At 43.3% G+C, this 24,685-nt stretch overlaps 1 protein-coding gene across 1 annotated transcript in view; it reads right to left on the reverse strand.

The window, feature by feature from the left end:
- Positions 1-24,685, reverse strand: part of LOC115108740 (spermatogenesis-associated protein 16) — a 49,672-nt gene that overhangs the window by 12,360 nt on the left and 12,627 nt on the right. Inside the window, exons 3-8 of the mRNA XM_065008509.1 lie at positions 20,908-20,997; positions 8,973-9,057; positions 6,544-6,694; positions 4,147-4,299; positions 1,059-1,211; positions 180-614 (exon numbers count right to left, since the gene is read on the reverse strand). Coding sequence (XP_064864581.1) covers positions 180-614; positions 1,059-1,211; positions 4,147-4,299; positions 6,544-6,694; positions 8,973-9,057; positions 20,908-20,997 — 1,067 coding nt within the window. The remainder of the gene's footprint in view (positions 1-179; positions 615-1,058; positions 1,212-4,146; positions 4,300-6,543; positions 6,695-8,972; positions 9,058-20,907; positions 20,998-24,685) is intronic.

Consider the following 24,685-nt stretch of genomic DNA (forward strand, 5'->3'; position numbering starts at 1 on the left):
ATTCCAGGGATTTTAGGAAATAAGTGGGTACTGCCACATTAAAATGACAAACTATGTGTGAACTGTTATCATGGTACAAAATTTGAGAGAAAGCGTTTGAAATTAATATACAGTTACTGTGATGCATCTGAACAAACGTTGCTTAAATATGACACAGTTCTGACTTAATAGGCTCTTACCAGTGCTGCCTAGCCGTCTCATGCCTTGCCGTCTCTTAACGCTGCTGCCTTGCCGTCTCTTAACGCTGCTGCCTTGCCGTCTCTTAACGCTGCTGCCTTGCCGTCTCTTAACGCTGCTGCCTTGCCGTCTCTTAACGCTGCTGCCTTGCCGTCTCTTAACGCTGCTGCCTTGCCGTCTCTTAACGCTGCTGCCTTGCCGTCTCTTAACGCTGCTGCCTTGCCGTCTCTTAACGCTGCTGCCTAGCCGTCTCTTAACGCTGCTGCCTAGCCGTCTCTTAACGCTGCTGCCTAGCCGTCTCTTAACGCTGCTGCCTTGCCGTCTCTTAACGCTGCTGCCTAGCCGTCTGGTAACGCTGCTGCCTAGCCGTCTCTTAACGCTGCTGCCTAGCCGTCTCTTAACGCTGCTGCCTAGCCGTCTGTTAATACTGCTGCCGTCTCTTACCAAGTCACCGGGAAATGAGTCCATATCAACCTACCCACGACCAAGGCGTGATGACCTTCACACCGTCCTGCCTGTTCTTAACAAGAAGAGAGGGTAATTGACAGATAACACACGTGGTGCACAGTGTTCCAGCACAGTGAGGCGTCAGCTAGCCTAGTGGTTAGAGCGTTGGACTAGTAACCGATAGGTTGCAAGATTGAATCCCTGAGCTGACAAGGTAAAAATCTGTTGTTCTTCCCCTGAACAAGGCAGTTAACCCACTGTTCTTAGGCTGTCATTGAAAATAAGAATTTCTTCTTAACTGACTTGCATAGTTAAATAAACAGTGACGCTCAGCACCTTTTGTTGCTATCAGGAGTGTTTACCAGTACATCATCACTCTTTTTAGTAGCGCTTAAGGACCAAATATGACCTATCTTTCTGTCAATTATGGTTGCTTTGTTTTCCTCCACTCAAAGCATGTAAACGTATACCCACAGCTAGTTTGGTGCACTTAATAAAATCTAAGGCTGGTAGGATCCTCCTGCTGAACGTGTCACACACCCGCTCCATGTCCTCTGGGCTACTGGAGCTGAATGAGGCTCTGGGTCCTGAACAAACAAAGAAATAAACATACAATCAACATCCACAGACTCAGCTTTAAACTCAAACTTACTTTAGCACAAATAAATTACAGCTAATCAACACTACGGTTTGCTAATCAATGCAGGATTGATGGTGTGTCTGGTTCTGTGTTTGTGACTCACACAGAGCAGCAGCAGCACACACACACACACTGCAGTGGTGACATCCCCTTATGGTGAGCTCAGCAGCCACCCCCCCTGCGCAAGCGGCAAATGACTGATGGCTTAACAGACCCATGCAGTGCCCATGTCTTTGATACATTACACAAAGGCATCGATTTCCCCCCTGCCTACCCCCAACCCTTTTAACAGAGCACAGAGCAGAAGACTACAGCACAGCTGACCTCCTCAGCTCTGTCTGTCCGCTCCTCTACCGAGGAACTGAACAAGCAGACAAAGGTAAAAGCAGATTTAGACAGACAGACAGACACAGACAGACAGACAGAATATAATCTTTGTTAGTGCAGAGCAGTCAATTCTACAACATTTCTCCTGTATGCTCTTTCTAGACCAGTGGTTCCCAATCCACAAGGGGTACCTAAGAAGCCTCATGAGACCATAGGCCTACTGGTAAAATGTACATGGGGGGGTACTTCAGGGGCACTCCGGCAAGGGCAAAATTCTGTTGGTGGTACAGTAACCAAAACAAGTTGGGAACCACTGCTGTGGACCATATGAAGTGTCATGTACAGTGGGGCAAAAAAATATTTAGTCAGCCTACCAATTGTGCAAGTTCTCTCACTTAAAAATATGAGAGAGGCCTGTAATTGTCATCATAGGTACACTTCAACTATGACAGACAAAATGAGGGGAAAGAAATCCAGAAAATCACATTGTAGGATTTTTTATGAATTTATTTGCAAATTATGGTGGAAAATAAGTATTTGGTCACCTACAAACAAGCAAGATTTCTGGCTCTCACAGACCTGTAACAACTTCTTTAAGAGGCTCCTCTGTCCTTCACTCGTTACCTGTATTAATGGCACCTATTTGAACTTGTTATCAGTATAAAAGACACCTGTCCACAACCTCAAACAGTCACACTCTAAACTCCACTATGGCCAAGAAATCAACAGTGGGAGCAATAATTAGGAAATGGAAGACATACAAGACCACTGATAATCTCCCTCGATCTGGGGCTCCACGCAAGATCTCATGCCGTGGGGTCAAAATGATCACAAGAACGGTGAGCAAAAATCCCAGAACCACACGGGGGGACCTAGTGAATGACCTGCAGAGAGCTGGGACCAAAGTAACAAAGCCTACCATCAGTAACACACTACACCGCCAGGGACTCAAATCCTGCAGTGCCAGACGTGTCCCCCTGCTTAAGCCAGTACATGTCCAGGCCCGTCTGAAGTTTGCTAGAGAGCATTTGGATGATCCAGAAGAAGATTGGGAGAATGTCATATGGTCAGATGAAACCAAAATATAACTTTTTGGTAAAAACTCAACTCGTCGTGTTTGGAGGACAAAGAATGCTGAGTTGCATCCAAAGAACACCATACCTACTGTGAAGCATGGGGGTGGAAACATCATGCTTTGGGGCTGTTTTTCTGCAAAGGGACCAGGACGACTGATCCGTGTAAAGGAAAGAATGAATGGGGCCATGTATCGTGAGATTTTGAGTGAAAACCTCCTTCCATCAGCAAGGGCATTGAAGATGAAACGTGGCTGGGTCTTTCAGCATGACAATGATCCCAAACACACCGCCCGGGCAACGAAGGAGTGGCTTCGTAAGAAGCATTTCCAGGTCCTGGAGTGGCCTAGCCAGTCTCCAGATCTCAACCCCATAGAAAATCTTTGGAGGGAGTTGAAAGTCCGTGTTGCCCAGCAACAGCCCCAAAACATCACTGCTCTAGAGGAGATCTGCATGGAGGAATGGGCCAAAATACCAGCAACAGTGTGTGAAAACCTTGTGAAGACTTACAGAAAACGTTTGACCTCTGTCATTGCCAACAAAGGGTATATAACAAAGTATTGAGATAAACTTTTGTTATTGACCAAATACTTATTTTCCACCATAATTTGCAAGTAAATTCAATTAAAAATCCTACAATGTGATTTCTGGATTTTCTTTCTCATTTTGTCTGTCATAGTTGAAGTGTACCTATGATGAAAATTACAGGCCTCTCTCATCTTTTTAAGTGGGAGAACTTGCACAATTGGTGGCTGACTAAATACTTTTTCCCCCCACTGTAAATGCATAATACAGAAGCTAGATTTCTGTTCCATTCCAACAGTGTCAATATTTCACCTCCCCTGCCTCCCTTGACGTAATGATTGCAAGATGACTGGGGTCAAATGACAAATCCACTAATTCCAAAATTGACCAGCTGACTAATGTAATGAACTGAAAGCCTGTGGTCAATTTTCATACCATCATCCAACCTAGTGTTCTAAGCCTGCAGTACTGTGGTATGCAACAACCCTGCCTGAATAGTCGCTAATAAATATTAAATGTCTCTCGGCAGCATTGCTGTTTGTTCATTCTGAGAATTGTGTATCTGTTTTAGAGAAAGTGTGTGGGATCTCTTTGGTGTCGTGAGTATGAAGGTGCTATGAGAACACAGAGCTGACAGTGTGACGTGATCACCAGGTCAAGGGTTAGGTGACAGTCATACCACTGTGTGATGTCAAGGGGGTTCAGTGACTTGGAACTGTCTGTCTGCATACTTCAATATTCTACATCATCTGCAACCACTTCAGAAAACAACTCTATCGACTCACTCAGTTCTCAGAGTTACACGTCCATAATAAAACAAGCATGCTTCAACAGATGTACAAACTCCATTTTAAAACCAGGACAATAAAATCAGTGACTACAGCTGCTAGCAACAGACTTCTGTGTTCTGTGTGTGCCAGCAGTGTTAAGCGTCAGTGAGATGTACAGTATCTGTACCCGTAAAAGAGGGGCAGGTCCTGCTGGTGAGTTTGCTGAGGAAGCTGCCGTCCTGTCCCCTCCTGAAGCCCAGGGTGAGGACGTATTTCTGCTGGGTGGACGGGGGATTGCTCCAGTCTGTGGTCTGGGGCAGCAGGTGACCTCCACTGGGGTCTGGGGGACAGGCAGAGAGGAACAGGAGGGCTGGGTAATTAACATGAATACATTCAAGGTAACTCTTAATCTATTTATTTATTAGGTTAATTTCATCAATGACAGTGTACATCAAAGACATACAGTACATCTCAGAAGTGAGAAGTGGTACGTTGCACCACATTTAGCGAACAGCTCATTCCTCTCAAATCAATAGAATCCAATCAGTATTTTTAGTATATGACCAATATAATGCACAGTATGTGTGAGAGACAGACTTGGGTATGCAGATTCTTCTTGAGTCTGTTGATTGCTATTCTCACAATGCTCTGACATACAAGTAGTGTCTTTATGTCTTGTAATGTTCTACAGGCCAATTCACCCGTAAATATTAAATTCAAAACCACACACAAATGTCAGCCCTTTCATATGTTACTGCCTGTATGCATAGTGTACCATAAATACGTAAAAATGGGGAAATTGCCTTTTTCATCATCCCGAGGCAAAGTTGACAGAAGCCACAGCGGGGGATGATGTGTTCTCCATGGAATTCCAATGATTGGATTACAACTAGGCTGCATCCCAAATGGCAATCTATCCCCTATTTAGTGTAATACTTTTGATGACAGTTCATAGGGAACAGGGACCCTACATAGGGAGTTGGGTGCCATTGGAATTGGATAGCCTACTGTATTACCAGTGTCCCCCACAATGGCTGCTTTGCTCCCAAACCAGGTCATTCATTTGGGTTGTTTTCATGGCATTGCTGACCCTTGGGTCAAAGTTACATTAATGCTATTAGCCTTAAAATGATTCACCCCAGACAGACACTCACCCTCAGAGTGGTGATGGATGGATGATGAGTTCCCTGCTGTGTCTATGAATATAGAGTTACCCTTCAGCAAGACTCACTGAGTCTTATAATAGTAATACTGTAGCCTAGACTTTTGGAGCAACTCAAGTGAATGTTCCTCTTTCCTCTCTCGGTGTGTGTGTGTGTGTGTGTGTGTGTGTGTGTATGTGTATATCTCTCCCTCCCCTGTGTGGTGGTGTTATTGATGAGGCTGGTCCAGAGAGCACTCCCCTCTCCTCTCTGACCACTAACCTGTGTCACCGGGGGTTACTGGTCTGGCTTGTTATCCTGGCTGGTTGGAAGCAAAGAACTGAACACAACTTTAGTCAAGGCCTTCAGAGATCCTTAGCCCTTTTCGTCCACTGTCTCTGGGTACTACCCTTCCCTTCCCTCCTCCTTCCCCTCTTCTCTCCTCCCCTCTTCCGACCATTCCTGCTGATGACCTTCCTGGACACTACAGCTCATGCCTCACCCCATGGCAGTTTGAGAAATCGAACCTGTCTGCGGACATATGCACCATTCAGAGCCCATGTCTCAGTGTAGAGGGTAATTAAAGTGAGTCTCCAGAGGTTTTGTATTAAGTTCTGCATTTGAAAAAATATATATAAATGTTTTTTTGCAATACGTATAATACGTTAACGAATTCCAATTCGTACAATATGTTACGAATTTGTAAGTGCTTAAGATCACGTACTGCATCTTTAAGAGTTAATGGAACAGCACTTCTCAAATTGGAACACACTTACATGAGGGGGGTAACCATCTAATGTGGCTACACCACATTATTTGATCTAGACAGGGATCTGTAGATATGCATTTCTTTTCGATAGGAGGGCATGGTGGAAAGATGAGGCAGGGCAGGCTAATTGAGGCACTGGTAGTGTGTGTGTTTGACCCCTGCTAGTCTGAGCTGCAGGCTGACAGTGAGGAGAACAGGCTACAGTACAGCCTCCTGCTGAGAGGAAGATGTGGGGGAGAACCATGTTCATCTCACTCACTCCTTCTACTGGAGGGAGCTCTATCATTTCTAAAGGATGAATCTCATAGAGATGAGTCTATTCCTCGCTCCCATTCCCCCTGGTCTACATTTACATTTAACATTTAAGTCATTTAGCAGACGCTCTTATCCAGAGCGACTTACAAATTGGTGCATTCACCTTATGACCTCCAGTGGAACAGTAGTGCATCTAAATCTTTTCAGGGGAGGGGGTGAGAGGGATTACTTTATCCTATCCTAGGTATTCCTTAAAGAGGTGGGGTTTCAGGTGTCTCCGGAAGGTGGTGATTGACTCCGCTGTCCTGGCGTCGTGAGGGAGTTTGTTCCACCATTGGGGGGCCAGAGCAGCGAACAGTTTTGACTGGGCTGAGCGGGAACTGTACTTCCTCAGTGGTAGGGAGTCTATATTCCATACCTGTGAACAGGTAGTCTGTGAAGGCAGGGTTCTGTTTCCTGAAGGTCTCCTCAGCCTTGGCGATGCAATCCCCCACGGAGTCCCCAGCAGAGCATGGGGTGTACATGACAGAGAAACCATCCTCCATGATGATCGCCTCGTCCAACAGAGCCTGGGATTGTGGAGTAGTGAGAGGCAGGGAAGAGAGTAAGAGAGGACCATTATCTAATTTCCTTATTTAAAAAATATATTTTACCCTTATTTTACCAGGTAAATTGACTGAACACATTCTCAACAACCTGAGGAATAGTTACAGGGGAGAGGAGATGAATGAGCCAATTGTAAGCTGGGGATGATTAGGTGACCGTGATTGTATGAGGCTTAGATTGGGAATTTAGCCAGGACACCAGGGTTAACACCCCTACTCTTACGATAAGTGCCATGGGATCTTTAACGTCCCATCCAAAAGACAGCACCCTACACAGGGCAATGTCCCCAATCACATTGGGGTATTTTTTTAGACCAGAGGAAAGAGTACCTCCTACTGGTCCTCCAACACCACTTCCAGCAGCATCTGGTCTCCCATCCAGGGACCAACCAGGACCAACCCTGATTAACTTCAGAAGCAAGCCAGCAGTGGGATACAGGATGGTACGCTACTGGCCTTACTCAGAGGTAGACACTCCTAAAATGATGAAAGTTACTAAATGCAGAGCTGATTGAATTGTTCAGGCTGCTACAAGAGCTGCTACAGTAGATCTGCTGATTTGGCCATTCACGGTTACATTTGTTCTTAATGTTTTCTGTGCTTTGATGGACTGGGGAAAAAATGTATTGTAAACAAGAAAATGTCTAAGAATTTTAAACATTGCTATGCTTTCCGTTGGGTTGTTGGGATGAATAAAACATTGCAACTGGGAAACTAACGGTTTTCCTGGTATAATCTATTCTCCGTTTAAATCCACTCTGAATGAGAGGGAGCAGATTATGGATTGGGGATTAACATGGCTTTGGTTTTACCATAACCTTTTACATTTGTCTGAAGCTAAAGGGAAATATTACCCTACCAGACAATTCAGCTTTCCATCTACTTATTATTTCAGATGACATTAGAATAAACAGATTACAGTACTATGTCAATGAGTTCGTTTTGAGCTTTAGATCGCTAGCTAGCTACCTTATTAAATCACCTCTATTGATAAGTTAAGGAGAAAGAGCTGAGGCATCATTAGTCTGACCACCCAGAGAAACACAACATTATCTCCCTATAGTACTTAGGGAGATAATGTTGTGTTTTCGCCCATTGATTCAATTATTTGGGGGATGTTCTGTTTTGATGGAGAATTTCTGAGCCATTTGTCAGCAGGCAAGAAAAAATGTATCACAATGAAACAAATGGGCCCTGAGATATTTTCTATTAACATTCATTTCCATGTGCGTGTTTAGTGAGAAAGTATTGCAATAAAATATGGAATGAGTTAGCTGTAAAGATGATCCATAAAAAGGCCATGCGATAGAAAAACAAAATGCCTCCTTGACGTCAATACCAGTCCGAAGTTTCTCCCCTGCTTATTTGACAAAGGAAACATTCAAAGTAGAAGTAGTGTGGTTCTAAATCTGTGGCCCTCACTGAGGGACTTGAAACCCACAGTGGGTAGAAGGCTGTGTGTGATGTTGGGAGCTAGTTTAAGGGCCGTCAGGATAAACACACACAGACGTATTGAAATTCACATGGGACGGAAATGAATAAAACGGAAGGTGCTTGATGTACTGAATACTAAAATCTATCCCGCACTCATCCCACTTCAAGCAAATGCAAATCAAGGCTCGATTTCAAGCGAATGCAGATCCGTACAAACCCACTTTCAAGGTCAAAAGCATTCATTTTGCCCTCCGAATTAAAAAAAAAAACTCTTCACCTTTCCTCTGCTAAACTTGAAGTGCAGAAAAGCAACTTCAGCGAGTGTAATTCCCTCTGTTTGCATGTGTTCCTTCGCCAACCTCCAACATCTTATGGAAACTCATGTACAAAGCTTGGGGTTTATATTCAGTACTACATGGTTATGATGCTAGATATATGCAAGACAAGTAAAGACGGGGAAAACAGCAAATACATTACATGTATTCTGTCAATTCTGTAAATTGTGTGATAGTAGTGGTTGAGGTCATTAAGGTTAGATTAGAGAGAGGACAATGTTTGTGTAACCATACAGTAGTCTAGAGGCTGATTCATTGGATGACCTTTGCTTGCCAGTGTTGAGGTTAGGTTCACTCGGTGCCACCCCGCTGTGCTTTGGTTCATTATAAACCGTTTACTGCTATGCAGCGTTCTGCCTGATTGATATGCAAAGAGCTACCTCAGTCGGCAGTCTTTTAAGTAATAATCATTCATTGAGCTTTTGATTGGGCGGTAGGCCCCTCGTCTCTGCTCTGGGGCCATCTGTTCTCACCTGCCAATACAGTTTGATGAGCTTGCTTATGTGTTCATCTGAGCCCCCGGACAGCCAGTACACCCAGTCAGCAATCATGGCACTCCTAATGACAAGGACAGAGACACACAGAAACTATCAGACAAATTTCAATCAGGATGTTACACTCTGTGGGGAGAGAGGCACAAGAGAGACAGCACACACATTCAATAGCTAGGTGAAAACTGCATACACAATAGTCTAGCATAGCATGGCACAGGAGAGCAAAGCACAGCAGAGTCAAGCAGAGCACATACAAAGAGAGGTTTTCATTCTTCTAAAATGGAACAGCATAGCACTGATAACATTATCAAAAGAACCATCTGCAGCAATATCAAAAAGTCAACCAAAATAGCAGACATAAGACCCAGTTTCAGTGTTTCTGGTGTCCCTGCGATGTAAGGATAAATATATGTCAAGGGAAAAGTATTGCCTGGCATCCTGCCATTCAAAAACCTTTATGTCGTTATTGTGTATTTGTCCCATGTTCTCAGAATAACCAGGTTGCCAACAAAAACAAAGAGGAATGAATTGCACATGACATGATACAAAAAAAACATAAGGGACTGAAAAAGCATTCTACCACGTTTAGTCTTGGGAGCACTATGCCTGTAAGTGGATCTTGCACATATGAGTAACTACATAGCGTAAACGATCACAAGGTCAGGTATTGTTTGTTTTGCAAAGAGTACCTTTGGGTTACTTTAGCATGCCCCATTTATATCCAATGCCCATCCATGGCTGGGGGCTCTGTATATGGCACACTGTGTCGCCTTACAGATGTCACATCTGATAATGCATAAATCCTCCACAAACATGTTCAACCAATCATCTGTGAAAGACCCTTAAAATCATCCCACCATGCAGTCCTGTCTGTCTCTACTACACTACCTCTATACTCGTGGAGGCACATTGGATTTGAGTTTTTATTCTTAAGACACTGTGGTAACATAACTGTAAAATAATTTTCAGTGCTTTGGTAGAAAGTGACACAAGCCGCCAGAAGAACACATCACATTTGTCAAATTGATGAAGCAACTCTCTGATTTTACATCAAATATTTATTCTCTTTTTGGCTGATGTTTGGCTCCCCACCAGAGAAGAAGCTACCAATAAATTATCTTAAGCGTTGGTACTTGTTGGGACAAGGGCTGGAAGAAAGAGGCTGAGTGGTGATGATGATAATAATAATATTCTAGGTGCGGTAACCGAAAGGTTGCTGATTCGAATCCCTGAACCGGCAAGGTGGAAAAATCTACCGTTCTGCCCTTGAGCAAGGCAGTCCACCTCCGACAACAATTGCTCCCTGGGCGCCGATTAAGGCAGCCCCCCCGCACCTCTCTAATTCAGAGGGTTTGGGTTAAATGCGGAAGACACATTTCTGTTAATTGCATTCAGTTTTTGACTAGGTATGCCCCTTTCCCCTAGTTGCAGTTCAACCCTGTTGGCACTGGCCAGGTCTCTAGCAGCTAGGATCATGCCTTGGCCTGCCAGGTTGCTGTCTCCCCTGCTTCCAACAATCTATACAGTGGCTGATGGCTGCCAGATGTGCTGTGATCACTGAAAGATAATCCCAGTAATTGGTCATGATTGGTTCATCTGACAGTGATGATGATGGCTCAGCTCTAAGGGATAGATGGATGGGCCAGTGGGCCTGGATTGCCAGAGAGAGAGAGAGGCCAGGCATGGTTGAAGTCATCATCACAGCCACAATCAATGAACCTCATGAGAGCACTGGTGTGTGTTTGAGAAAGGAAAACCCAATTGCACTCCCCAAAGAGTGAAGCAACTGATTTTCCATTGTTGGACCAGCCTCTATTGACTACAGCGGAGGTTAGGACTCATGCCTGGTTAATGGGCGTGAAGTCCATCTAGTAAGCCCTAGAGTCTTAGCATTCCCACAACAATTAAATGGTCAAATGCATTGGTAGCTTTCAATGTACAATCAGAGTGCTAACTCTATGCGATCTCTACAATAAAGCCAAGATTGAGAGAAGCCTGCATCTTGGATTTCCCCCTCATGAAGCATTCAATGGAATGCTAATTGCTGGCATAGTTTGCATATAGCATGAAGCTGCATATAGAAACAGCTATTGTTTGGAAGCAGAGTGCCATAGTCATCTCAGTTTGAAATATATTATCTTTGTTACAGAGTGAGAGCAAACACCCATTTAAAATCCTGTCATGCCACTCTTGTAACAGAGAGAGCTATAAAAACAGGTTTGCCAATAATGTCAATTGACCCCTTAATCCCCTTTTCTGAGGGTCCAAGGTAACAGGGATGATTAGATCAATAGCTCCCTTACATGAGAGGCCCTGTCTATTGAGTGATGTCACAGAAAGTAGATGTGGCTATCACAAGCCTTTTAAAAACATCTTCAAAACACTTGGAATTGGAAACCTTTCTGGTTGCACTGTGACCGCCCTATGAGACTAGCCTGCTGCCTACAGCCCCTCGTCCACTTGATATCTCCTTTATGTCAATACTGGCAGTCAATTTGACAGAGTTAAATTCAACAGGCAGACTGGGATTTGGGTTCATTTGAAAAGTTCCTGTTAGTGCTCTCACTCTGGCCACATGGGGGGTATGGACGAACAATAAGAGATTTGTCAAAGGACAGCATGACAACCTAAAAACAACAATCTCAAGACAGAAAAAAACATTTGGGACCGGCCTGACCCCTCATATCAAGATAATGACCAGTCTGACAGCATGGGGCCCTTTGTGACGGCTGGCCTGAAAAAATGGCCAATAGAGGCAGCTTGTGTAGAGACTTCACAATGTGACACCATTAAAGGCTAAGGAAGAAGAAAAAAACCCAAAGTGATGGGGAAGGTAAGAAGGAAGGCCACAGCAGCCCCACAGCACAGTGGACTACTAGGGGATGGTCAATTCATCATCACCACCAACTCCCTTCACACAGCAGCTCAGCCCAGGTAGCTGTATTGTACCACAACATAGATATGTTCTGATACTCAGGTGACACACCATTGTAAGAATGGTCTTTTAAATCTGCAGAAAATAACAGCCCAACCCCACAGCTGCTCCATTAGCAGCACATGCAGCTGTAGAGAATGGCGTTGTTTTCTACTGGTGTCAGCATTCTACATACTCTTGGCTCCCGAGTGCAAAAGGTTTGGCATTCAACACCTCTTTTCTCACACAAATCTGAGGTCTGGGCTTGGCAAATCAGATGTATGCATAATGGAAGACTAAAGTGAATTGTATAAGAAAATGAGTTAGTGGTGTGTACAGGATATTTTTCTCTCCATTCACCAGGCACTCAGTAGCCTACCTCCTCTAGTTCCCATAATCATGGCATACATGTGTCTATTGATATACATTTGATTTGATTCATTAGGATCCCCATTAGCCAACGCCAATGGAGACAGCAAGTTTACTGGGCTCTGACAGATAACAAAAAATACATTAGACAAAAGACTTTACATACATTTACAAATATTAAAATGTAGTCTGTGAGCATCTTTCAGTTCCACATACATGTCAGTACATACAACAAGTAGCTCCCACGGGGAAGAGGTGTGGTGCCGTGAGGTGTTGCTTTATATGTTTTTTAAAAAAGCAGGTTTGCTGTTCACTTGCACTATATGAGATGGAAGGGAGTTCCATTCACTCATGGCTCTGTATAATACTGTACCTTTCCTTGAATTTGTTCTGGACCCGGGGACTAAAATAACTGGTGTCTCGTGGGGGTCAGTGCTTTGTGTAAGTGCAAACAACTTGCAATTTCCAACATGTTTCTTGTTTCTTTAAAAAAAAAAAGAAGTGAAGCAGTCAGTCTTTCCTCAACTCTAAGCCAAGAGAGACTGGCATGCAGTGGTGGTTCTAGCTTGTATGGCTCCCTGGGAGAACCCCACCTTCATCTACCCCACAGCCAACAACAAGCACCATTCTGCACTAACTGTCATTTTTATTCAGACAACATTTAAAACTATATAAATATAAAAATATATACATAATAAGACACATAAATATCAAAAAGTAACAAAGACAAATAGAAACAAATTGTAGTATATAAATACAAATACAGAAAATATAATTATTACACGATTACCCTATTGCTAACAAAAAACACACAAAAAACTCAATTGCACAAATCCTCTATCACACAAATACACAAATAGAATAACACACTTATAAAGAAGAGAACCTGATTATTACACTATTGCACTTCAAACAGGAGAAACAAACTAAATTGCACAACTGCCATCTAAACCCTGACCTTTCTTGCCTTCCTTGATTCAAAGTAATCAATTATATCATCATAAGAAATCTGCCCAGCAATTGCATGGTTAATACTGATGACAGCAAGGCCACTAAGGCATTCATTGTGGCATAGTGGACCTCAGGTAGGATTTGATGAGCTTCAGCTTTGAAAAGCTCCTCTCTGCTTCAGCTACGGTCACTGGAAGAGTAAGTCAAATTCTGAGAGCAGTCCATAAATGTGGATACATTTCTGAGAGCTCCCTTTCGTGTATAAATATCAGCAGCTCAAGCAGGGTCATTGTCTTTTTTTCTTTCTTTTCCTTTAATGTTTAGGAAAGGCGTGCCGCTAGCGGGACACCTCGACAACATCCGGTGGAATGGCAGAGCGCCAAATTCAAATTAATGCTGCCTGATACCTCAGTGCCTCTCTCACTGCTGCTGCCTGATACCTCAGTGCCTCTCTCACTGCTGCTGCCTGATACCTCAGTGCCTCTCTCACCGCTGCTGCCTGATACCTCAGTGCCTCTCTCACCGCTGCTGTCTGATACCTCAGTGCCTCTCTCACCGCTGCTGCCTGATACCTCAGTGCCTCTCTCACCGCTGCTGCCTGATACCTCAGTGCCTCTCTCACCGCTGCTGCCTGATACCTCAGTGCCTCTCTCACCGCTGCTGCCTGATACCTCAGTGCCTCTCTCACCGCTGCTGCCTGATACCTCAGTGCCTCTCTCACCGCTGCTGCCTGATACCTCAGTGCCTCTCTCACCGCTGCTGCCTGATACCTCAGTGCCTCTCTCACCGCTGCTGCCTGATACCTCAGTGCCTCTCTCACCGCTGCTGCCTGATACCTCAGTGCCTCTCTCACTGCTGCTGCCTGATACCTCAGTGCCTCTCTCACCGCTGCTGTCTGATACCTCAGTGCCTCTCTCACCGCTGCTGTCTGATACCTCAGTGCCTCTCTCACCGCTGCTGCCTGATACCTCAGTGCCTCTCTCACCGCTGCTGTCTGATACCTCAGTGCCTCTCTCACTGCTGCTGTCTGATACCTCAGTGCCTCTCTCACCGCTGCTGTCTGATACCTCAGTGCCTCTCTCACCGCTGCTGCCTGATACCTCAGTGCCTCTCTCACCGCTGCTGTCTGATACCTCAGTGTCTCTCTCACCGCTGCTGTCTGATACCTCAGTGCCTCTCTCACCGCTGCTGCCTGATACCTCAGTGCCTCTCTCACCGCTGCTGCCTGAAACCTCAGTGCCTCTCTCACCGCTGCTGCCTGATACCTCAGTGCCTCTCTCACCTCTGCTGTCTGATACCTCAGTGCCTCTCTCACCTCTGCTGTCTGATACCTCAGTGCCTCTCTCACCGCTGCTGTCTGATACCTCAGTGCCTCTCTCACCGCTGCTGTCTGATACCTCAGTGCCTCTCTCACCGCTGCTGCCTGATACCTCAGTGCCTCTCTCACCGCTGCTGCCTGATACCTCAGTGGCTCGACACTTAACTTTACTCTTCCACCTTGTCTCAGTCCACATCTTCAAAGTGATGTCCACATGTTTTTTCAGGATGGCCCATCACTGTGTGGAGGCTGAGAACAAGGTGTACAGTTTGTGTAAGATGCCAAAGTAACCTGTGGCATCGACAGAACTTTTAGCAGCATCAGCCACAACCAGGTTCAATGTGTGAGCCCCACATGGTATAAATAGAGCTCTTGGATTCATTTCCAGGAGTCTGGATTGGACACCTTTGTTTTTGCCTCTCATGTTGGCCCCATTATCATAGACTGTCCTCTGCAGTCCTCAAAAGTCATTTTTAGCTCCGCTAATCTTTTGAGAATCATGGGATCAAATGTTGGCTCCTCAACCTCCAAAACCCCCATAAAATGTTCCTTTATGAGGTGCTCTTCCTCCTGACAACTGTTCAGTGTGGATGACACCTGAGGTGGAATCTAGAATGATAGAGAATCATTTTGCCAGCTTGATGTCACGCACCATTATTGAAATGACCTTGCTGCTCAACAAATCAATGAGTTCATTCTGTATTTGGTGGCCAAGGTAGCTGGTGGTGTGACTCCAGGTCCATTTTTGGACACGGCTAAAGTGCTCTTTCATGACTGGATCAAATTGTGCCATCAGTTCAACCTCTGAGGAAATGTCCATTTGATGGAGAGTACAGTGTTTCTGTGTGTCCCCTTAGTGCCAGATTTCTAATGGTCAGACTGCACAATAGCAGTCAGACGTGTCCACACCGCTCTCCATCTGATCTTCTCATCCTCCATAAGTGCCATCTCATGTTTATCAATTGTTTCCCCTTTTTTGATCCTCATTGCCAGTTCTTTCCATGTTTTCATGCAGTTTTGGTGTTCTGAACTGCTGTTGTGTGAAGTCCGCAACGAACTTGCATGTTTCCAGTTTGTCAGACCTGAGTTTGCTAAATTAAATTTCTTCTTAGAAAAGAGTTCGCAGCAGAAGAGGCTGTTGTTTCTTTCGGAATACACCAACCAACTTCTAGGGATTGTTTCACCACTCACCAAGGTCTTCCTGAAATACTGGTGGTGGCAACTTATTCCATCACTCTCATTCCTTGGGAAAACAGAGTTCGGTGGTACCTCACTTGGTTCTCGCAAACTAGTCGTGTACGAATTCTGTCAGTCAGAACTGAAGGCCAGTCTGTAGGGTCTGTAGACAGTGGTTCATCCTCAGCAGCAGGATTTGGTGGGAATGCATTTCTAATGGTGAGCACATGGACATTAGTTTACACACATTATTCACAGCATTTATAGTTTTATAGTGATGGAACATCCCATATACATACCCAGTAATAATAAAATCATCATTACCTACAATATGGAAACTTAAAACTTTGCAAAAGGGAAAGTATTTATTTTGTTTATATTATGCAGGGATGTACACAAACACATGCGTGTGTACTCACACACACACACACACACACACGTGCTCGTGCACAAACACACCTGAAGAATCCTGCTGGGGAGAAGTGGAAGCAAATGGGTCTTCATCCTCAGGCTCAGACAACATTTGTGAAAACACCTGTGTGGCTGAGGAGGTGGATGGCTCCTCATTCTGAGGCTCCGAGATCATTTCTGAAGAGGCCTGTGTGGCTGAAGAGGTAGATGGCTCCTCATCCTGGCCAGTGCCAGAGGGTGCTCCAAAATATTTCAGAAGTGCCCCTGAATTGAAATACAGTATATGAGTCTGACACCCTAAATACATTTGTTGCACATTTAAATATATGTCATTATGCACAATTCATAAAACTTTCAGAATAGGAACCACGTGAACCATACAACCAACCTCCTTGGTTAATTCTAGGCATAAGACACCCCAAAAGACTCAATATATCACAAAAGATACAAAATATCAGCATAATATAGACATCTTCTAAGTAAGCCTACAGCATTGGAAATTCCGCTTACTGAGCTCAGGACATAGTCACACAATCACAGAAAACATTTATGAAAGTTATGAAAGTTAACAAAATCAATAATGTGCTATTTAGATTGTAATCATTTTGCTGCAGGCTACACACATTATCATGATGAAACTGTGTGAAATGATATCTAATACTATGTAAGCTAGTTGGACAGAAAACGGAATATTGTCGCCCTATGTGTAATAGCATAGCAAGCAACATAGCAACATAGGCTAACAAATAATAGTGTTATACTAGCCTATTTCATGACATGCATAATATTATACTCATAAAGAGAGGACATAGCTGCATACCTTTATCTTTTGCGCGTTTCTCTCTTCTTTCCTCTTTTTCCTAAACTGGGCACCTGATGGCTTAGACATTTTCTTATCCATTTGTGTTGATTTGGCACTCGAGCATCAATACATTACCCATCCCCCAAAACTGTCAACCAAGAGTCAAGACTAAAACAATTCACCTTGGTGGTGTGCAGACCGGTTTTATATTATTCTTAACGATTTCACACAAACCATTTCATAGTGTGACTGATTTTACTAATTGCATTAGTACTGTACAAAGTTAGAGGTGAGCTATTTGATATATTCCCCCACTCCCACAACCTCGGGCTTCCAGTAGGGAGACCTGAGGTCAACCTACCCCCACCCCCCTGCCCAGCTCGTACTTCTGAATGGGAGACCTTCCCAGGCAGTAGCCTGCCTAGCTCACAAACTACAATCAGGGTGCCCACTCTGACAAGGTTAATTGACCCACAGTCCCACATGGTGACATGATATCACTGAAGTGACGTGCAAATGAGTGATAGAAAAACAAATTACGCAAATGTCACCATTTGGGCAAATGCCCATGTCGCCCATACCTAAATCCGCCACTGCCGGCATGCATAGTATTAATATTAGCCATCTGATTACAATGAAGTAGTTCTTTATAAATGGAATGCACATTAGCGGTGCGCTGGTCAGCCGTTTGTTCACCCGCACGCAATTGCTAATAATCCATCTACAACTGCCCTACTGTGCTAAAGTGAAAATGTCCGACCCTAACCTGCAAATATAGAAAATGATCTGTAGGCTACAGTCAGAGAGGACGGAACGATTTGACAGGGGGTGCAGGATTTATTTAGCCTAATTTAGATCTTTTTCTGCTTATAATTATGGAATTTTGGTAGGCTATTTGTTAGTCTATAATGAAATACATGCACCTTCTCTCCTGTCTTTGTATGTTTCCCTAGAAGACTAAATAAACCCTTGCTCGCTAGAATAGGTCCTAAATGAGAGAAAGAATGCTTCAATCTAGTTGACGTCGGTAAAGTTCCTCTGCCTTCTCTGCTTCTTTCACAGAGCAAAGACGTTTAGGGACCTCGGGGGGGGGAAAATGTCTAAATAACATCAGTTTGACCAGTTGTGAGAAAATAGAAAGCTGTGAAAAGAACCCAACATGTTTCTGATAAGATTTCAGTTCGGCTTGGACACATGTTTTATGTGGTTGAAGTACTATCAGCTTTTATGATGCTTATAAAGATAGCACCTCTCAAGATGCTGAAACAAAGAAATCATGTTTCTCCACTCCTGAGTCAGAATGTACATTTGGTGTACGATTTTACTGCAAGAAATGCTTAATTCTACAGGAGTTCATATTAAGACTATGTGAGAAGTTATAGACCTACAGTCAGTGTCCATATTTCAGTTTCCATTGTACCCATCTGAACAGTAGGCTATAGTTCCCTTCTCGTGCCATAGGCTTCTTTTGAAGTCCCCATCTTGTGACTGTCAAATTTCTACAGCGCCTCACAATCATCATTCACATAACATAGGCACTGCTATCATCCTCTTTTACCACTTCATCAAATCTTTCCCAAACATTACTTTTCTGGCCCTCTCTTCTCTTTATTTTCAACTCTCCATTTCACAGCTTTCGCTTTTTGAATTAAAAACACAGACATTGTCCTTTTTGCCTCAGTGGATAGACCTTAACTTTTGCTGCCCGATTGGCGTGTATGCTATCTGGCGCGTGTAAAGTTAGGGCCTGAAGCTTAGACTTACGTACTAATGCCAGTTAGACAAAAAATTATGAAAGAAAAACATTTATAGATTTTTTTAAATGTATTGTTTCAACCCGACCGCCACCTACCCGCCCTTCATCCACACAATATTCCATGACCCTTAACCCGCCCACACCGCGGATATAACTGTGGGGACTGCAGGTTATGAGTCAACCTGCGGATCACTAATGTACATAACGGCCACATTTGTCAAGTGATAAATGTTCCTACAAAATGTAAAACATATTTGCCAAAAACGAGGCTATTAGGATCAATGCAGCATTATATGGGTATTCAATAATTCAGAGCCACTCTATTCATTAAATTTCTGTGCCAACGCAGTTTGACACTAGAGAGAGGAAACCATGACCCTTAATTGCTTAAATGGACAAATTCCTTTGTCTAAAATCCCAGTCTTCACAGAGCCTTTTTCCTGGGAAGAAACCCTCTACAGGAGAGACATGTTATAGCATACGAGTGGTCAAATAAACATTCCTATTCAATCTTCAAGGTGGCAACCTGTAATGTAATTGTCTGCAGATGACTGTCCAATGATGGAAAGTGCACCAAATGTCAGGAAAATTGCAAAGCACAATTCAGTGGAGGCATGGTGAGAGCCTTCTACTAGCAGGATTTCTTCATGGAACAAAGGGGAGAATCCATCACATTCTCACTACCATTGGCATATAAAAGAACAGAACCATTAAATTAATATTAAATGAGATTGATGTTCGTTAATTATCTGCCCACCTGAAACGGCTTAAGGAATGCATTCACTTATCCATGTAATTAGCTTTGATATGGCTTTATATAATTTCCAAGAAAATGGAGTGCCTTATAAGCAAGGCTAAGCACAAAATCTCTTGAAATTCCAAAACAAAAAAGGTTTTAGTCTATTGTATGACAAAGATTCCATTGTAGCTCATACACCTACTGTACCCAGAGAGGTACACACAAGCAATCTTTACCAATGTGCCATCCAGAAGACACAGTTAATAAGTTATTTTCAGCAGGCCAAGATTATGACTGCTTTTCTCATAGGTAGCCAAGCGGTTTAGAGCGTTGGACCATTAAGCGAAAGGTTGGTGATTCAAATCCCAAGCCGACTAGGTGAAACTTCTGTCAATGTGCCCTTGAGCAAGGCACGTAACCCTAATTGCTCCTGTAAGTCGCTCTGGAATAAGAGTGTCTGCTAAATGACTCAAATGTAAAATGTCATAACAGAAACAGCATATGCAATGCCTTGACAAGGTGCATCCCTCAGTTCACTAATCTACGATGATTTGAGCCTAGGCAAAGATGCTGATTTTCTGTTTTGGAGTGTCCAGGACAGAGCAGTGTCAGCATTGGCTGACCTGAGGGGAATGGACAGGAGTCTGAGACGTGTCCGGAGGAGAGACAGAGCCCTGTCCACTGCCTGTGTCCTCCTCTCCCTCTCCTCCCTGGATCCCTGACAACTGTACTGTAGCCATTCAGTTCAGGCCCAATGCCAGAACCCCAACACAGAGACCCAAGAAAAGGCAACTGACCTTCCCATTGACTGTTTATCAAAGCCCTAATGCACACGGAAAACTGCTAAATACACGAGGCCCTTTTATTTTTGTATTAGTAGGCAGGTCGCTAAATTTTGATTTAATTGGTCCCCCAGACAATTCAAAAGAAGAGGGATGGAGGGGGGAAAGAGCGAGAGAGATTAACCAAACTTAACCTGCTCTCTGCTCCAGCCCATTCCAATGATGTGGTTCGATAATGATGAAACAGGAAGGGACATTAACAAAATAAATAGCAGACGGTCGGCTGTGGCTCTGGAGCCCTTTGAGATTGATTCCCTCCTCATTCAATATAGAATAAGCACCGTCATATGTAGGGAACTACTGGTGGACACATTAACAACACCGGAGCTGTAGGAAGTGATGGCTTCTAGTATCTGGGTTATGGCAGCGTTAGAAGAGAATGTAATTATGAGTCTAATTGTCCTCTACCCACTACTCATACTACAGCGAGCAGTTAGTATTTATGTGTCTCCATGAACATATTTTTCCTGGAAAAGACGGATCCAACAGTCGGCGAGCCGATGATACAACCCGCTGACTGGACATGTGTTCATCCTCCCTCTGTAAATGACTTGGGGCTTTAGCCAAAGTTAATCTATCTTCATTTCCTGTGGAGGACCCCCTCCTCACACCCTAGCATTTACCACCAACTCTTACCTCGCCGCGGCACATGGGTTCCCCAGCAGTCGATACACCATGGCCTGGCGCAGATGGTGGCGGAAATAGATGGGGTTTAGCTGGATGGCTCTGGGAAAGAACAAAGAGAAATAAAAAGAGACTAGTGTTATTGAAGAGAGAGTCAACCAGTTCAGAATGGTCCATAGTTTCATTGTCTGATAGTCTGTTTAAACGTACTTGCCTCAAAAACAGCCTTTCTTTGATACCTGGTGGTTACATTGTACAAATAAATTAAAACAACATATTGCTGAGTTGTTCTTTTGGGTCACTTAAAAGGGGAAAATATTGTTGTCATTATGCTGAGTTAGAGTGATTTTGGCTGAGGCTGTTTCAGACAAAGAAATACACTTTTATGGCAGATCAGTTATGGAGATTTATGAGGTAATCATAGAATGAAATGTTCAATGGGAGCGAGGAACTGTGATGCAAGAAGGGAAAAGAATTAAGGTCTGATAGATTTAATGTGAAATGTGAAATTACTATGTGCAATTATTGTTCCTGATGTGCCATTTTCTACAAGCCTTGTCCTCTTAAGGCTAGGCTTAAAAAGACACATCAAGATAACTACTGTAAAGCAAAATGAAATAAACAAATTAAATTATAAACATTTTGCTGGTAGAGTATGTTTTGACAGTGGATTTAGAAGTGGACATGATTTTTTAAAATTCACTTTAACTTGATTGGTCAACTCCCCCAGCCTCCTGCATCAATTTACATAATTTGTTTCCTTTTGGGTTCCTGCAGTTCAGTGTTGTGGCACTCTAACTTTACCCACTCAGAGGGCTGTACGAAAACAAAAAACTTGTCATCAAAGATATGGGATAAAAGAAAGGAACTCAGTTGGTGAGGGATAAATATAGCACCATAACAATTAGTAGAGACCTTGAAGAGTATGAATTTGTAAATAAATAGTTAACATGTAAAAAGGCAAAAAAATGTGCTCAACCACGCATTTCATAAGTCAATATAAGGTACTATAAAGTATTTTTATGCAAATACTTATATTGGTGAATAAAATATTGCATTGTTGACAACACACTATATTATGCAACATAAATTGGTGAAACTGCATTTCATGCCCCTTGAAGAGATTTAATCCATATTCAGACTAAATGTCGCATCTAAAATAATGCCTATAATATTAATACGAAAATTGTACTTTGCCAAATATTAATTATCTCAAAAGGTAGTCTGAACATGTATGAAAAACCTGGATCATTTCAAAATGTAAAAAAATTGTTTTAGGGGACATTGCACTATACACTGAGTGTACAAAACATTAGGAACACATTTCCACTACATAGACTGACCAGGTGAATCCAGGTGAAAGCTATGATCCAGTGTAGATGAAGGGGAGGACACAGGTTAAAGAATGATTTTTAAGCCCTGAAACAATTGAGCCATGGATTGTGACTTGGCACCGAGTACCATACCTCGTTCAAAGGCATTTAAATGTTTTTTGTCTTGCCCTCAGAATGGCACATAATGATATTGGAAATAAGCACAAATCAGATGGGATGGCATATCGCTGCAGAATGCTATGGTAGCCATGCTGGTTAAGTGTGCCTTGAATTCTAAATAATTCACTGACAGCATAATCAGCAAAGCACCCCCACACAATCACACCTCCTCCTCCATGCTTCACAGTGGGAACCACACATGTAGAGACATCCGCTCACCTACTCTGTGTCTTAGAAAGACAGGGGTTGGAACCAAAAATCAAAAAATCAGACTCATCAGACCAAAGGACAGGTTTCCACCGGTCTAATGTCCATTGCTCGTGTTTCTTGGCCCAAGCAAGTCTCTTCTTATTATTAGTGTCCTTTAGTAGTGGTTTCTTTTCAGCAATTCGACTATAAATGCCTCATTCACTCTGAATGAGGCCTTCACTCTGAACAGTTGATGTTGAGATGTGTCTGTTACTTGAACTCTGTGAAGCATTTATTTGGGCTGCAATTTCTAAGGCTAAATAATGACGAACTGTCATATCTCTTTACTTATTTGAACTGTTCTTGACATAATATGGACTAGTTCTTTTACCAAATAGGGTCATCTTCTGTATACCACCCCTACCATGTCACAACACAACTGATTGGCTCAAACGCATTAAGGAAAGTAATTCCAAACACCTGTTAATTGAAATGCATGCCAGATGACTACCTCATGAAGCTGGTTGAGAGAATGCCAAGAGTGTGCAAAGCTGTCATCAAGACAAAGGGTGGCTACTTTGAAGAATCTCAAATATATTTAGATTCGGTAACACTTTTTTGGTTACTACATGATTCCATTTGTGTTATTTCATAGTTTTGATGTATTCATTATTATTATTCAATGTTGAAAATAATACAAATAAAGAAACACTCTGCAATGAGTAGGTGTCCAAACTTTTGTCTGGTACTGTAAATATACATATATTTTTCAAGAAGAGACAGTTAAAGAGTTAAACAGAAAAGGAGGTGGTGTCACACCCTGATCTGTTTCATCTGTCCTTGTGATTGTCTCCACACCCCTCCAGGTGTTGCCCATCTTCCCCATTATCCCCTGCGTATTTATAACTGTGTTCTCTGTCTGTTGCCAGTTTTTTTTTTTTTTTTTGCCTACCAGCGTTTTCCCCTCTGCTCCTGTCTCTCGATATGTTCCTGTTTCCTAATTTTCCCGGTGTTGACCATTCTGCCTGCCCTGACCCTGCCTGCCATCCTGTACCTTTGCCCCACCTATCTGGATTACCAACCTCTGCCTGCCCTTGACCTGCTTTTTGTCTGCCCCTGTTCGATTAATAAACTGTTGTTACTTCGACGTTGTCTGCATCTGGGTCTTACGTGAAACGTGATAATACAACCTGTCCATGACTGACCCAGCAGACTCGGACCAGCTGCGCAACGCCATCTCCTCCCAAGGAGCCACCATTAATAGGCACAAGGATTTGATTTGTGGCCTTATGGAGGGGGTCCACACCTTGGCCCGAACACCATGACAGGGTGTTGGACATCTTGCTGGAGCAATTCTGTGGGTTGGCTCGGAGGCAGCCTACTACGAAGGTAACCTCACAGCCCCTCAGTAACTCGGCTGTTAGCAGTGCCACCTCACCGGTCACTCCGCTGTCATGATGTGGCCCTTTCTGAGTGTAGATCATGCCCCTCCCCTCACCTCTCTTAACCCAGGATTATTACCTCAGGTCATAAATACCAGGTATAAACTACCATGCAGTATTGAGGGAGTCTCCCAGAACAGAGACCTGGCCAAACTTCTAATCCTCGAAAAGGTGAGAATTAAACAATATTGCTACTTTTGAGAATGTGGGAATATTCTGTGGACACTTCACTGTCCCTTATGAGGAGTGTTTCATGTGGTGATCTCATGAAGGACAGGAAACACACATAACTGTATCTCTTAAAGTGTACATTTCCCAGCTGTCAGGTTTACATCTAAATATTGTGAAATGTATGTGATTACACATACAACTATTTGTGAATTTTTTTTTATGTGCTACTAACCATCTAAATGAGTATGGATTTTCATATAAAGATTAACTAGTCAGTGGCCAAGCCCACATGAGCATAGACATTACGTTGGCATCATGGACTGCCCTTTTCTACTGAAATGCATAAAACCCACTCCTGATGAAATTCACATCAGACTAAGCAAACCCCAGCGTGAGCTGAGGTTGCAAATGGTTTAATTTCTGAGACCAAAACCTGCCGGGTGACGCTGGTGTGTGAAGTGGTTTAAACTACAACTCTACAAAAGGGCAAAACCA

This window comes from Oncorhynchus nerka, linkage group LG24 (assembly GCF_034236695.1).
Source record: "Oncorhynchus nerka isolate Pitt River linkage group LG24, Oner_Uvic_2.0, whole genome shotgun sequence".
Taxonomy (NCBI): domain Eukaryota; kingdom Metazoa; phylum Chordata; class Actinopteri; order Salmoniformes; family Salmonidae; genus Oncorhynchus; species Oncorhynchus nerka.